At 41.9% G+C, this 14,610-nt stretch overlaps 1 protein-coding gene across 2 annotated transcripts in view; it reads left to right on the top strand.

Moving 5' to 3' along the window:
- Nucleotides 1-14,610, top strand: part of EPB41L4A (erythrocyte membrane protein band 4.1 like 4A) — a 273,865-nt gene that overhangs the window by 144,088 nt on the left and 115,167 nt on the right. For both annotated transcript variants that reach the window (XM_075541381.1, XM_075541380.1), the window contains exons 5-9: nt 5,882-5,979; nt 7,064-7,184; nt 9,885-9,972; nt 12,388-12,476; nt 13,680-13,743. In XM_075541381.1, the coding sequence (XP_075397496.1) occupies nt 5,882-5,979; nt 7,064-7,184; nt 9,885-9,972; nt 12,388-12,476; nt 13,680-13,743 (460 nt within the window). The remainder of the gene's footprint in view (nt 1-5,881; nt 5,980-7,063; nt 7,185-9,884; nt 9,973-12,387; nt 12,477-13,679; nt 13,744-14,610) is intronic.

Below are 14,610 nucleotides of genomic sequence, written 5' to 3'. Positions count from 1 at the left end.
GGATCAGGAAACAATACGGATCCAGTCATTGGTCCACAGCAGCCCCTCTCTGCCAGTGCCAAGGTTCTCTGCCTGTCTGTAATGTAGTCCATGGCCTCTGCCTCTGTGCCAGGAAGCCAGCCTACTGCTCTGCTTCACAGTCTCGTATCAGTGCTGCTCCTCGGCTCTTGCTCGTTGCTTCCCTGCCTCTACCTCTGGTCTTGGCCCCGCTCCTTTTCTCCGGCCTGTGGTATCTATGCTGTAGCCTCTGGTGCCTCTGGTCTGGGCCTTGGCCACTCCAGACAGAGGTCTTGAACATGCTCCCTTGACAGTGCTGCTTTGCTGGTCTTGGGATTCTCCCTGTTCCTGCTTCTGAGATGCCTCATTCTTATATGGAGGCGTGGATTTTTACTTTCAGTAGATCATGCTCCCAAGGAAAATAGAGGGTAATGACTGAAGTAACACCCTCTACTAAGATCAAAACACAAATTGCAGCAGGTAAATCTGCTGCAGAAGAGCTCTTTTGAGTATTGAACATCAAGGGTCTTTGAGGCCTAAGGTGCGCCTGACCCAAGCCACGGCATGGTAGGTGTGGAATAAAGACGACCATGGTGCTGGAGAAGCATATTGAAAAACCATGGATTGCTAAAAAGACAAGCCAATCTGTCTTGGAAAAAATATGTCTAGGACACCTCCTTAGAGGCAAGCATGGGCAGACTTTGTCTTTCATTCTTTGGACGTGTTGTCAGGAGAGACCTGTCCCTGGAGAAGGATATCATGTTTGGTACAGTGGAGGGGCAGTGAAGAAGGGGCGAAAGCCTTCCAGATGGATTGACACAGTGCAACAATTGGCTCAAGCCTAGAAACAATTGTTAGGATGGCACAGGACTATGTGGTGTTTCGTTCTGTTCATAGGGTCGTTATGGGTCAGACCAGCCCAAGGGCAGCTAACAAGATTTACTAAGGCAGAGCCTCAGAATACGTCCCCTTTCCACTCCCCTTAATCCTAATACAGAGAACTTCCTCCAAAATGGGATTGTAACCACAGACATATAGGCTAGAATTGATCATACAGAAGGGATTATGGCTGCTGCTGCTGTTAGGTCTCATCAAGTGGGTACCTCCCCATCGGGGCCTTATGCACAGCACTGCACAGTCCTCTGCTGTCCTCCTGCGCTGATCCCTTGTTGCAGTCACTGTGTCAGTCTATCTTGGTGAGGGCCTTCCGCTTTCACTGCCCTCCGCCTTCCCAAGCATGATGCCCTTCTCCAGAGTCTAGTGTCTCCTGACCTGTTCACAATGCGTGCAGGAAGTCTCGCCATTCCTGCCTCTAAGGAAAACTCTGGCCATACTTCTTCCAGGGATTGTGGTTATATTAAGTAATCAACTACATCTCATTTTTTGTAGTATCTTCTAATATTTTGTTGGGAATTGAGATCAAGTTCTTCAACTGTAATTTCTTTTTCCATTCTTTTAAAAATATTTATTTATTTAAAACATTTTATTAGGGGCTCATACAACTCTTATCACAATCCATACATATACATACATCAACTGTATAAAGCACATCTGCAAATGCTTTGAAAATGATTAGGGCAAAGAATGTACGGATGTGCTGTATACAATTGATGTATGTATATGTATGGATTGAGATAAGAGTTGTATGAGCCCCTAATAAAATGTTAAAAAAGAAAAAAGAAATTGATTAGGGCAAAGAATGTACAACTCTAATTTTTTATCGTACATATTCTTCTCTGTGAGGCGTTCCTGGGTGATTTTGTGAAGCTTAGTGAAATGTAGCATCTTCACTAGTGACCTTCTGTAATGCCTTTACTTTTTGTATACTGCCCCCGTTTCTTTTTAAAGAAACATCTATCCTCATCTATCTCAGAGTTGAGGTGTGGGTCTCTTATCCCATTGTGGATGCAAATTGAGAGTACTGCCCACATTTTAATTATGACTTTTAGCTTTCTGAGACCAAAATGTTATTTGTGATGTTCTTCTCTGTACCTTCTCTTGAGAATGACTGCCTACTTCTTATTCTTTCTCCTCATTATTTAGTATGTTATTTAAGCAATTTCCTGTGTCCTTTCCATTTAAATGTTTAGCCAAGGTTCTTAGCCACCTCTCAAGTGCTGGGGATGCTAAAAACATTTGTGTTCTCTGTTACCTTCTGTGCAGACTTGATTCTTCTGTTTCACCTTCAACTTGCCCCAGAAATCAAACTTCTACGGTCCCCACATAGTTTTTTTTTCCTGCATCAGGGCCTCAGGTCATTGGGAAAGTACACTTCTGGCATTCTGGGTTGGAGTTTTTATGACTATCTTTGACCCTGGGCTCTCATGGAGAAATTTGTTTAGGGCTCCCAAGTGAGCAAGGTCCTTGTTTGTTCTTCTTCTTCTCTGCCCAATTTTCCTGCCACCCCTGCCCCCAATAATTGCATATGTAGTGATAATCCTCAACAATTTATACATACTTAGTGTCAATGCCGGTCTTTCCAGTGAACATCAAATAAATGGAAAGCTATGAGACCAAAATTTCACACCTTTCGTCTGCATCTATTTGCAGTGTTTTGATAAGTATGGTTAGGATTGAGACGTAGTGCTTTTGCTATAGAGGAGCTCACAATCTAGCCGCGGAGATGTATGTAAACCAGAAACCAAACCCACTGCCATTGAGTGGATTTTGACTCCTTGCGACCTTACGGGACAGAGAGAAACTGTTCTTAGGGTTTCAAGACTGTACATCTTTGTAGGAAACTGTGCCATCTTTCTTCTGCGAAGCTGCTGGTGGCTTTGAACCACCGGCTCTGTGGTATCAACCACATTGTCACTAGAATGACTTCAGTACAATACTTGTTTCCTAATTTGCATAAAGACAAAATCAGTGATCATAAAATCTCTGCTTTGTACCAGAAAATGTCCTTTGGAGAGCTTGATAAATGGAATTGGGAATAATATTGTTTTGTTAGTATAATAAAAATATGATAATATAATTTATTATAAAAAATTGAAATGTAGGTTTACTTTATAACCAGAGACAACTCTGGACTTAGCACCCGTTACAGGTGTAACTGAAGGACATTAGAGGTAAGGTCTCAACTCTATATCTTAAATAAAAATGAAATTATACTCTTAAGTCCCATAAAGTGGTCACAATAAATTACATATAGTTGAATCTGAGATAATGATGAAATACTTTTTCAGCATATAAAATATCATTTTACTTTATCATAAATGTGTATTTTATTAAACTAATCAGATGCTTACTATAACAAAGATTAGTTAAATTCCTAATTTTAAAAAGTGCACCTGCCTTTTAAAAAAATTTTTAGGGTTTTAAAATTTTTTTATCTTTGTGCAGTTTTAAAGATCTCTTTTTATCTTTGACCCAAGGAACTGTGGTGGCACAGTGGTTAAAGCACCGAACAGCTCCAGCCCACCAGCTGCTCTGTGGGAGAAACTCCTGCAGTCAGCTTCCATAAAGATGTCCTGTCTTGGAAACCTTATAAGGGCTGCTCTACTCTGTCTTCTAAGCTTGCTTTCAATTGGAAACAACTCAGTGGCACTGGGGTTGGCTTTAGATTATCTTTGAAGGACTGCCCAAGGAAGTCTTTTGTTTTTCCCCATGCATTTCAGCAAACGATGTTCACAGTGTGCCTGTTTGTCTGTCTGACTTTCTGCCTTTGTGTCCTTACCTCCCTTTCTCTTTTCCTCTTTTCCTTGCTCTTGCTTCAAAGCAAACTTCTGTGGGACCTGGTCCTTTGGTTGTCGTATTCAACAAGGGATTTGACTATCCAGCCTGGTCACACATTATAAAAAGTCTTATTAAAAGAAAACATGTAGCCCCCAATAAAATGATTTAAAAGAAAGAAGAATAATAATGCATCTATGACCCACTTCTTAAAGACAAAACAAACATAAAGCCTCTGGGAAAAGCAATTTCATCAGCCAATGTAAGACATGAAACAAAAATTGATAAATTATCAAGAGTTCATGAGGGAGGGAGGGGAAAAAATGAGCCAATACCAAGGGCTCAAGTAGAAAGCAAATGTGCAAATGTTCCCGACATGATGGATGGATGGATGGATTGTGATAATTGCTGTACGAGCCCCCAATAAAATGGTTAAAAAAAGAAATAAAGAAATTTCAAGTTGTCAGTAGAGAAAGGATCGTCAAACATAATTCTCCAGCAAGCAGCAGCCATTCTTGTGAAATGTTTCTAATTTAGATGAAAAAAATTAGGTTCTCTTGCTATCACTTTTCTGTTTTCTAAAAGGAGCACAGATGATCACCCCACAGTGGATGTTGTGTCTAAGCTGAGGGCAGAGAGCATTCAGAGGATGGGGGTGGTGATGTAGGACCGCAGAGTGAGTGCAAGGTGTGGGGGCGGGGGAGTTAGCAAGGGGGAGGTATGTGGTTCAAGTAATACAAAAGTCTTAGGAGCAATTTTAAGGAGCGTGAACACGTCCTGATAGCGAATGGCATGATTCTCTTTGTCTTCCGCAGCCCTGTTTATTTCCTAGGGAGTTGGTTTAGGAGGGAGTTGGTTGGAGGAGTCCTGGGCTTGGTACCCTGGGCTAGGGTGGGGCGGGAAAGAAGTGCGTGGATCCCCGCAGCAGCAGAGGTGGTGGTTGATTGTGGGGTTGGTTACACATGGGTCCTGGGTCTCTGACTGGGCATCTGGACTGATGTGCCTGTAGTGAAAAGGACCCCGGGCAAAGGGAGCACAGAGCAGGTTCCACTCAAGCCTTCTGATTGCAAAGTTCTTACCAATCTTCTAGAAGTAATCCCTGTAGCATCTAACAGTCAGGTTCCTTCCTGGAGGGTGTGCGCATGCAGAGACATTTATTATAGATGATATTAAAACTTCACTTTCTTTGCTTTTTTTCTTGCTTTCGGAAGGACAGCAAGAATCACCTTCCAACAAAGTAAAAGAAATCATGAAAGGACAGCCTGGAATGTGAACATGTGCGTGTGTGAACATGTTTTTGTGTGGTGTGTGTCTTGGTGCGTGTAGTGTATGTACATGGTATGTATGTGAATTTGTGTGTGTGTGTGTGTGTGTGTTTGTGATAGAGAAAGTGATGTGGCCACAGGTGGTGTTGCTCACTCATTTTGTTGGTTCAACTAATGGAAAGGCTGTTGAATAAAGAAAAAGAGCTAGGCAAAGTTGAAAAGCTTCCTGATTGAGAATTCTTGTGTTGGATTACTGACATTCAGATTCTAGATTTGCCATTTAACTCCTGTGAGATTTTGAGCAAGTGGCTGCTATGAAGAACTACCTCCTAACATGTCTGTTTCCTCAATGCAAAATAGCTAGTAAGAACTATTTTAATTGCTGTTAGTGGAAACAGCTCTGGCCTCATTTTGAAGTCTTACTAAAGTTGTTGTCTGTGACCTACTTAAAGTGAGTTACTGTGGGACTGGGTGGCACTGTTTCTTTAGGCAGCACGCAAATGAAAAAGCTGCAGATACTGGATAGGGCGGTCTTAAGTGGTAGGATTGATGAAATTAAGCCGAAATGACCTTTCTGTCCCATCTGCACAATTTTAGCATCTGCAGCTAGCACTTGTAATATTGGGTCCTTGTAATTTGTTCCTCCTAATAAAAGCATACCCAAGTAGTCATCATGATGGTGATAGCGGCTTACAGTTAACCTTGATATCAGCGGGGAGACTGCCTTTTAGAGCGGGTGAGCAGTGGGACTGGGGTGTAAGCCAGGCAGTCTGACTCCAGAGGCTGTACTTTTAGCTAACCCCCCCCAGTGATATTTAGATGGCCCCCATCCACTCAACAGGCACCTCCATTAAAGGTGATTGGATTTTATCCTGATTGTCAGGGCCTGAAACTTGGGCTGGGCTGTGTAGGCTATCATTCATCTGTTTCCCCTTCTTTTCCAGGTATCAGTTTTTCTTGCAGGTGAAGCAGGATGTCCTTCAGGGCCGGCTGCCCTGCCCCGTCAACGTCGCTGCTCAGCTGGGAGCGTATGCCATCCAGTGTAGGTTCCAGTTAAGTGTAGTTGCTTCAGAAATGTCCTGAGAAAAATAACTGAATTTTGTTGTTATTGTGAAAATATAGATGACACATTTGTCAGTTCGACACTGCATGTGTACTTGAGTCAGTAATGTATAACCATCACCAGTATCTGTTGCCAAATTTTACGACACTACAAAGTTAGTGCTTCCTAAAGTATTCTCTTTTCTCCCCTCCTCTCCTATCTTTGGTATGTAAAACAGAACCCACCTTTAGTTTGTTGTTCAGTCTGTCACGGCTCTCAGTGATCTTAGAGAGTGTGATCTTAGAGAGTGTGGTGCGTGTCTGGCAGTTGGTAGAGTGCATTTGCAACTGCTTGTGCCCCCCGGGGATTGGAGATTAAGGTGGAGAGTATTTCCACTAATAATCATGAACAGCTACTCAGCATTCACCTAGGTGGGGAGCCAATGAGACAGCATGTTTCTTGCCCTTGTGACATCAGCAATAATATAGGAAAAACATTCTTGTAAAAATGTCACATCACATCACAGCCCTGGGCTGGTCCTGAAAGTTGGCTTAATGTAGGAAAGAGAATTTTTATAAGAGACAGTGAGTTTTCTGGTTTTGCCTTCTTTTGTGTAAACAGTAATGGGGCTATGTGTAGTGGAGGGCTTGAACTGCAGGTAGTTTGGTATTTCCGTGATGATTATTTGGGCCAGATACCTTTTGAATCACATGCAGTATTTGCTCGTATCATTATCTAAGAGTATATATTCGGGTTATCATGGTTTGCCGCCTGCAGCATTTCTAGTGTATATACAAAATTCTAAATTCCATTTGCTATGTTATAGTTTTTATAACTTATTTGAATAATTAAGATTAAAATGATGTTAATTATATTCTGTGGGAAAACAAAATATAAAGTTTAAGTTTTTAAGTCAAAATTGTGTTTATACTACTGTATAGATACTCACTAAAGGTATCTTACTAAATATCAGATTATCATCTATGAGTTTATCAATATTTAGGCATTTGGAAAAAAGATGTTTAACCATGAAAGGAATATGCCCTATTCCTAAAATGGAGAAAACTGTTTTTTTTCTTTGCAGCTGAGCTTGGAGACTATGACCCATATAAACATACTGCAGGCTATGTGTCAGAGTACCGTTTTGTTCCTGATCAGAAGGAAGAACTTGAAGAAGCCATAGAGAGGATTCATAAGACTCTGATGTAAGAATCACATTTTATGTTACTTTATCCAACAACCATTTTCTTACGCTATTGGCAGACATAAGAAAACCGTCTAGAATAATAAATTCTCACCTCAGCCTGGAACCTTCAAGTGCTCGATTTCTTTCATAGTTTCTTTAGTGTTCTGTAGCGCTATAATGTTCATGGAAAGCTCAGACAATCTTTCAAAGTATAAAGAGGAAATCAAAATGTAGTATCTAAAGACAGCTGTCCCGATAGTTTTGTTTAATGAACTTTCAGATCTCTCTCTCTCTCTCTGTCTGCATAATTTTCCCTAGAGAAGATTTTTGCTGATTTGTGTTTGTGTGACGTTAATTGGATTCTTCCTTATTTCATTTATTATTACTGGTTTTCTTTTGCAGACTTTTCCTTTTGTCACCAGGACCTTGTGAAACATTTTTTTAAACTATGAATGTGTTTTAACTGCAAAAATTTAACTACAAAAACTTTAATGTATTCTGGATTTGTGCTGTCTTAAGTATGCTAATTCTTTAGTTATAAACAAACCCCTATTCAGTGTACAGTAACAAATCTGGAAATCATGATGACATCCATGTGGAACTTCTAAGGATATTATGTTAATGCCACATATACCTGTGAGAATATGCATGCCCCTAGTAGGATTTCCAGTGAATGGCCTGCATCACTGAAGTTATAATTAAATTATAGTTATTTTGGTTAAATCCTTTATAGTGATTAACTTCCTTTGTTCCCTCTTTTGTAAAATTCCCTCTTGAATTGGCTTGGTTTCAGATCCATTATAGTCAGAGGAAAAAAGAATGTAGAATAACTCCGATCAACAGAAAATGCTTGCCGAGGGGCTCTGTTTGAGCGAGCAGAAGCAGAAGTCAGTGCTGGGCTGCAGTCAGAGAAAGCAGGCTCTCCAGCTGGATTATGGAGTCCTTCCTTTTAAGATCTTGCTCAAGTGGATTCTAGGAGAGTGCTTGTTCTAACATGATAAAGACACAGCCTGAGAATACGGATTCTGCTAGGAGTTTCATGGCACAGTTTCATTGTGAAATTTTCAAGGAACTGTGGATGAGGGACTTACTATATATTTATATGCTACATGTGCTGATGTTGACAGTGTGTCTGTTATTTTTCAGAGAATATAGCCTGATCTGATGTGGTAGCTTCCTTGTGCCTAATTTGTCATAAACCTTCTTTATGGTTATCAAAAACATTTAATGTTGCTGGACACCATTGATTGAAATAGGAATTTGTCAATATGGAAATGCACCAAAGCAAGAGTTCCTAATTTTCAAAAATTCATAGCTCCTTTTGCTACCTATGAAAACATCGCTCGCGCTCCCTCCCTTTCTCTGTGACACACACGTGCACACTGTTTCCTGAGCCACGGAGTGCCATTACGGTGCTCTCATGAGCAAGCTGGGCTGTTTTCTGCATAAGCTGACCAGTGAAGGATTGGGGAAGGTTTCTGTACTTGGTATGAAGAAAATGACATCTTTTCATAGGTTTCAAACATGAATGAAAGCATTTTGTACTGCACATGTGTCCAGGAGATGTTTCTGGGCCCCTTGTTGGGGGGGGGGGTCATTTCGTCCCTGCCCCTGTGGCTCTAGTTCCTTCCCTGCTCATGGAGAGCTGTGGCAGAGATTGTGGACTCCCCGTAAAGGACACGCTCTAATTGGAGTACTTACATCTCCAGTTACTTCATTAGGGTTTCTAACATGGAGGAATTTTTGTATGTGTTGGGGCAGCGGTCCTCAGCTTGTGGATTGTGACCCCTTTGTGGGTCAAATGACCCTTTCACAGGGGTCGCCTAAGACCTTCGGAAAACATATTTCCCATGGTCTTAGGAACAAGACACCCCTCCTCTATCCGTCTCCAGGTGGGCCCGCCCACAGCAGACACGCCCACATTTGCGTGCCCGCCTGAAGACTGCTACCCATGCTTCAAGACAAAATTTCATTTATTTATCATTAGAAATAAATATTTCACAAGATATAATTACATAGCTTTTGTGATGAATCGCTATGCTTTAGTTATGTTCAATTTGTAACAATGAAAATATATCCTGCATATCAGATAGTAACATTACTATTCATAACAGTAGCAAAATTACAGCTATGAAATAGCAACAAAAATAATTGTATGGTTGGTGGGGGGGGAGGGGGGGTCACCCCAACATGAGGAACTGTCTGAAAGGGTCGCGGCATGAGGAAGGTTGAGAACCCCTGTGCTGGGACTTTGGGAGGACCTCTGGTGCTCACTGGTTAAGTGTTTGGCTGAGAGCTGAATGGGTGTCCTTTGAGGCCACCAGCTGCTGCTTGGAAGAGAGATGCAGATGCGGCAAGAGGCCTCCTTAAAGATGACAGCCTTGGTGCAACCTGTCGGCCAGCTCTCCCGAGAGGGTTGCCACCAGTCAGAATCAACTTGATGGCAATGGATTTGGCATTAGGGATTGCCAATAATGAGCAAAAATAGATTTCGGAAATGAAATTAATATGACATTTAATTGTAACATAATTAAAGTTCAGAACCTAACCTTTTGTCACCAAGAAGGCAAGGACCTTCTTGATTGGCAAAAATTTCCATTTGCATTAGCCTCCAGATTACTTATTTTTCCTGTGAGTGTAATGAAGGGGTGGCTTCTATTCTCTGTGAGTACAGTCGCCATCAGTAAAGTAAGACTTTCTCTTTCTTTGCTGGGATTAGGGGCCAGACTCCTTCTGAAGCCGAGCTGAACTACCTGAGGACTGTCAGGTCCCTGGAGATGTATGGTGCTGACCTTCATCCCGTTTATGTGAGTAACATTTAATTAACCCAAAATATTTTCAGTTGCTGGCATTTTTCCTGAAAAGTCGTGGAGACTCCTACAGGAACGCTGCAGTCGTGTTGTTTAGCAAGCAGGGGATACTTTTCCATCTGTGGTTTTAAACACAAACAATTTCTTCCATGGATTAAACCCGAATGGGTTTTGCATAAAAGTCTGTGATTATATTTCCATGTGTAGAAAACAATTAACTGGGCTTGAAAAACACAATCTGGATAACAGCTCCAAAGGGCTTAGCCTAAACGTCAAAACAATGTAAAATTGGTGTGTAATTGATTGTATTAAACAGAAAACATGAGGGGTTTCCAAAAATAGATTTTTGTGGCTGGAAAACATTCATCAAATGACCTGCCAGGTAAAGTAGGCATCGGGCAGCAGTCCAAGGTACAGTTCGTGGTGGTGCTTTGTTGGATGTGCAAGTTCTGTTCATTTGAGGATTACTACCTACCGAAGGGGGCTGCTTGAAAAGAGATGTGTTGCCCATTTTCCTCAGTGACTGATGAAAACTTGCCAGATAGAGTCAGTGAGCAATTACAGTGAGTCTGTCTGAGTACTCTGGATCCAAGCCTTGGCCTGTGAGCCAGTTGTCTAAAGCTGGCAGTTGATTATTCTGTGCCAGTGAGATCGAAATGCCGTTGCCTTTGATTTTATACCCGTTTAGTGAGCAGTCGTCACATTTGATTATTTGAGGGAAGAAGTCAAGTGCCTTACTCCTGTACAGCAAATGGCTTGCTAAAGGTTACACAGAGACTGAATTTACCCGCTGGGTCACAGAGCTTGATTTCTAAGGCACCTTGATAGAGCTTCCTGTAATGCCAATAACACACTCACACATTCATTCTGTAACATGTCTTTTGCTTATCTGGGCTTTCTAAAATAAGACATCACTTCATATTACTTAAAAGTTTTGGAAGTATTCCTTGGGTTACAGGTTTGGGCCAAGTAGTACTCCCTGATATACTGGATCTCAATCTCTTTAGGTTACTATTATTTGTTAAGGATACCTGTAAACTTTTCCCACGAAACCTCATTCGCCTTGTAGGTTTTTCAGTTGTTTGCTTTCTTTAATATTTCTCTAAGGACCTTTTAAATAGAGATTCTTTTGCAGAGCGCTTCTGCATTTGTATAATCCTCACCCTCATTCAAACACTTTTTTTGGGGGCGGGGAGGTGGGTGGGTGATGAGCATTTATAGCAAATGAGCTTGATTCATTAGAATCATTCATATATTCCTTTACGATTTAATTTTTACAGCTGAATATGGACAGCAGTTGATATTCTTCCAAAACGTAGTAGTGGTCTTATGAATATAATTTTGCAGTCTTAGTTATTTGGTTCTAGAGAAGGAGCAACATTAATACAAGTAGGAAGTTCTGTACGACTCTACTTGTGACTTTTTTTCTCCTTTCGACATCCCTTTTAATTTATGGGGATTTATCATTGCCTTGGAAATTAAGGTTCTCCAACACAGTGGGTTATGCATTGGGTTTCTAACCCCCGGGTCAGCAGTTTGAAGCCACTGAGGACTTTGTGGGAGAAAGATGAGGCTCTTTGCTTTCATAAAGGAGTTCAGTGATGGAAACCCACAGGGCATTTCCACTCTGTCCCAGTAGGGTTTCTATGAGTTGGAATTGACTCAATAGCACTGATGTTTTGTTGTTGTTGTTGTTGTTGTTTTAACTTGCTTGTTTTGCACTTGGAGTCTTTACCAGACGAGATTACCTTTAGAAATTTTTAGATCTCTTAAAAATCACAGCGAGAAGGAGGACCATAGTAGAGACCTAAGCAAGCCTGTGGCGTGTGACTTTTCTAGAGAGGGTGAGGCCAGGCCTCACAGTTGTCCACATCAGAGAGTGAGGCCCAGCAGGACCATTTGATAGAAGATTGTTGATAAAAGACAGTGGTCTCCAGTCCCTGTCTGCTCAGGAAACTTGCCTGGAGCTTTTGCGGTGCATTTGATACTTAGACCTCATCACCAGAGATTCGTGTAATTGGTTTCCTTGACACCCAAACATCAGCGTTTAAGGCTGTACAGGTGAGTCCAATTAATGTGCTGCCAGGGTTGAACATGACTGGTAGGAAACACCTGGGTGAGTCGTTTAGTGTCGATATTGGTAACCCAGATTCCTTTTAATTAGCTACAGTGAAAATCTGAATTACTGTGAAGACAGCAAAGCTTTCTCACAAAATTTGGGGGGGGGCGGGGAGAAGGATCTGCAACTTAGATACTCTTGTAACTTAGCTAGTAGCCCCTCCAAGCCAACATCAATCACGTATTAGATCCAACATCAATCTAGCAAATTTTGTTGGTATAGCTCTTTATAGTTCAAAGAATAACTTTTACATGAATAACCTCATGGTCATAGGCATATGTTTGTTTTTGCAGGGAGAAAACAAGTCTGAGTATTTCTTAGGATTAACTCCGCTTGGTGTTGTTGTCTACAAGAATAAAAAACAAGTGGGGAAGTATTTCTGGTAGGTACCCCTTGAGAGCAGCATTGCTATTAAAGTTAGAACGGTGTATATTGGCTCTACGGGGCTGTGAGTCAGTACAAAGGCTGGGGGAAGAACACCAGGTACAGTGGTTGACACATAAATGAGTAAAAGTGGGTAACATTTTCTCCCAATACAACTTCGTACATTTTCCCCTACACTTTCAGATGCTATGCATCTGGAGGACTCTTTTCAGATCCTATGCATCTTTTTGTTCATGGACACACCTGTAGCAGGACTTTCCACCCATTTTAAGGCCTGCCTGGACACACCTGTGTTCTAGAGTGTGCTGTGGCTCGAGGGTGACTGAGTTCTAACTCTAGATACGTGCTTCCCAAAGTGGGTGATACCAACTCCCTGGGAGGCACTGGCATGACTCAGGAGTGGCTGCAAAAGCAGATATCTACACTTTATCCTCCATGATGGGTTAAGCATGAAAGCTTTAAAACTGCTGGGGGATGTTGAGTAATTGTTCCTATCTTCCAGAAAAGGGGTTGTAGACTAAATAAATTTGGGAACCTGTGGTCTAGCTGGAGAAAGGCCTGGGCGAGATTAGGAATCCTATGACTTTGTGTGGGAAGATGTCCAAGAGCTGGAGATGTTCTGAGTGGAAGTTTGAAGTTTCTTGGGAGAAAGCCTGGGATAGACTTCTACAAAACCAGCCTTGGAAACTCCATGGCACAGCAGTTCCATGCTGACACAGGTAGGGTCTCTGTGAATTGGAATCACCTGGTGTGGTTTGGTTTTCGGGGCTGTGTGTTTATTGGAGGAGATTGAAAAAATGCTTTCATGCAGGAAGATGCCCAGAGCCAAGGAGAAATCTCTGCAGTCACCAAAGAAATATATAAATGAAAGCAAACTCACTGTCATCAAATCTATTCTGACTCACAGCGGCCCTACAGGACAGAGTAGAACTGTTCCTTTGGGTTTCTGAAACTTTACGTCTGTAGAGCAGTAGACAGGCTCTTCTTTCTGCTATGGAGAAAGCAAACTTACTCTGTCCTAGTGGGGCTTGAACCACCAACCTTGTCATTAGCCACCCTACAGTTAACTCACTCCACCACCAGGGTTCTTTAAACAGTATGTATATAAAGAAGCCATTCATAACCAATATTTTCCCGCTAGGAATTTCTGAAAGATTAATTCTTAATAATACTAACAAACATTTGTTGCTGTTTTTTTCAGGCCTCGGATTACAAAGGTTCACTTCAAGGAGACTCAATTTGAACTCAGAGTCCTGGGGAAAGATGTAAGTTTTTGTTTAGCACTTAGCTGAAACAAGACCAGAAGCCTTACACGCTCATTTAAAAATTAAAATATACTGTGAAACTCACTAGAGCTGCGGGCAAATGGAACCGGCTGCACTAGCTGAAGTGCACAGCTTCTCCAGGAGGCGAGAGGAATTCGAAGTGAATGCTGTGGAATGGAGGAAGGCCATATTAATTGTAGCAAAGGAAAAGTTATATTTTTTATTAATAAATCTTTTTATTGGGGCTCATACAACTCTTATCACAATCCGTACATACATCAATTGAGCAAAGCACCCTTATACATTCGTTGCACTCGTCATTCTCAAAATTCACCTTCCACTTGGGTTCCTGGAATCAGCTCGGTTTCCCTCTCCCTCCCTCCCCGCTCCCCCTTCCTCCTGGTCCCTTGATAGTTTATAAATAATTATTATATCTTATCTTACACTGCCCGGCGTCTCCCATCACCCACCTCCCCATTGCCCATCTCCCAGAGAGGAGGTTACACATAGATCTCCGAGATCGGTTCTCCCTTTCTACACCCCCTTCCATCCTGGTGTCACCACTCCTACTGTGGGTGTTGAGGGGTTCATCTGTCCTAGATTCCCTGTGTTTCCAGATCCCTACTGCACCGCTATACATCCTCTGGTATAACTAGGTCCGCAAGGTAGAATTAGGGTCATGATAATTGGGAGGGGAGGAAGCGTTCAAGAACTAGAGGAAGGTTTTGAGTTTCATTGTTGCTACACTGAATCCTGAGTGACTCATCTCCTCCCCACTACCCCTCTGCAAGGGATGTCCAGCTGTCTACAGATGGGCATTGGGTCCCCATCACGCACTCCCCCTCATTCACGGTGATGTGATTCTCA

Source organism: Tenrec ecaudatus, chromosome 2 (genome assembly GCF_050624435.1).
Source record: "Tenrec ecaudatus isolate mTenEca1 chromosome 2, mTenEca1.hap1, whole genome shotgun sequence".
In the NCBI taxonomy this organism is placed as follows: domain Eukaryota; kingdom Metazoa; phylum Chordata; class Mammalia; order Afrosoricida; family Tenrecidae; genus Tenrec; species Tenrec ecaudatus.
Note: the sequence above shows the minus strand (reverse complement) of the source record. Positions and strands in the feature narration are given on the sequence as shown.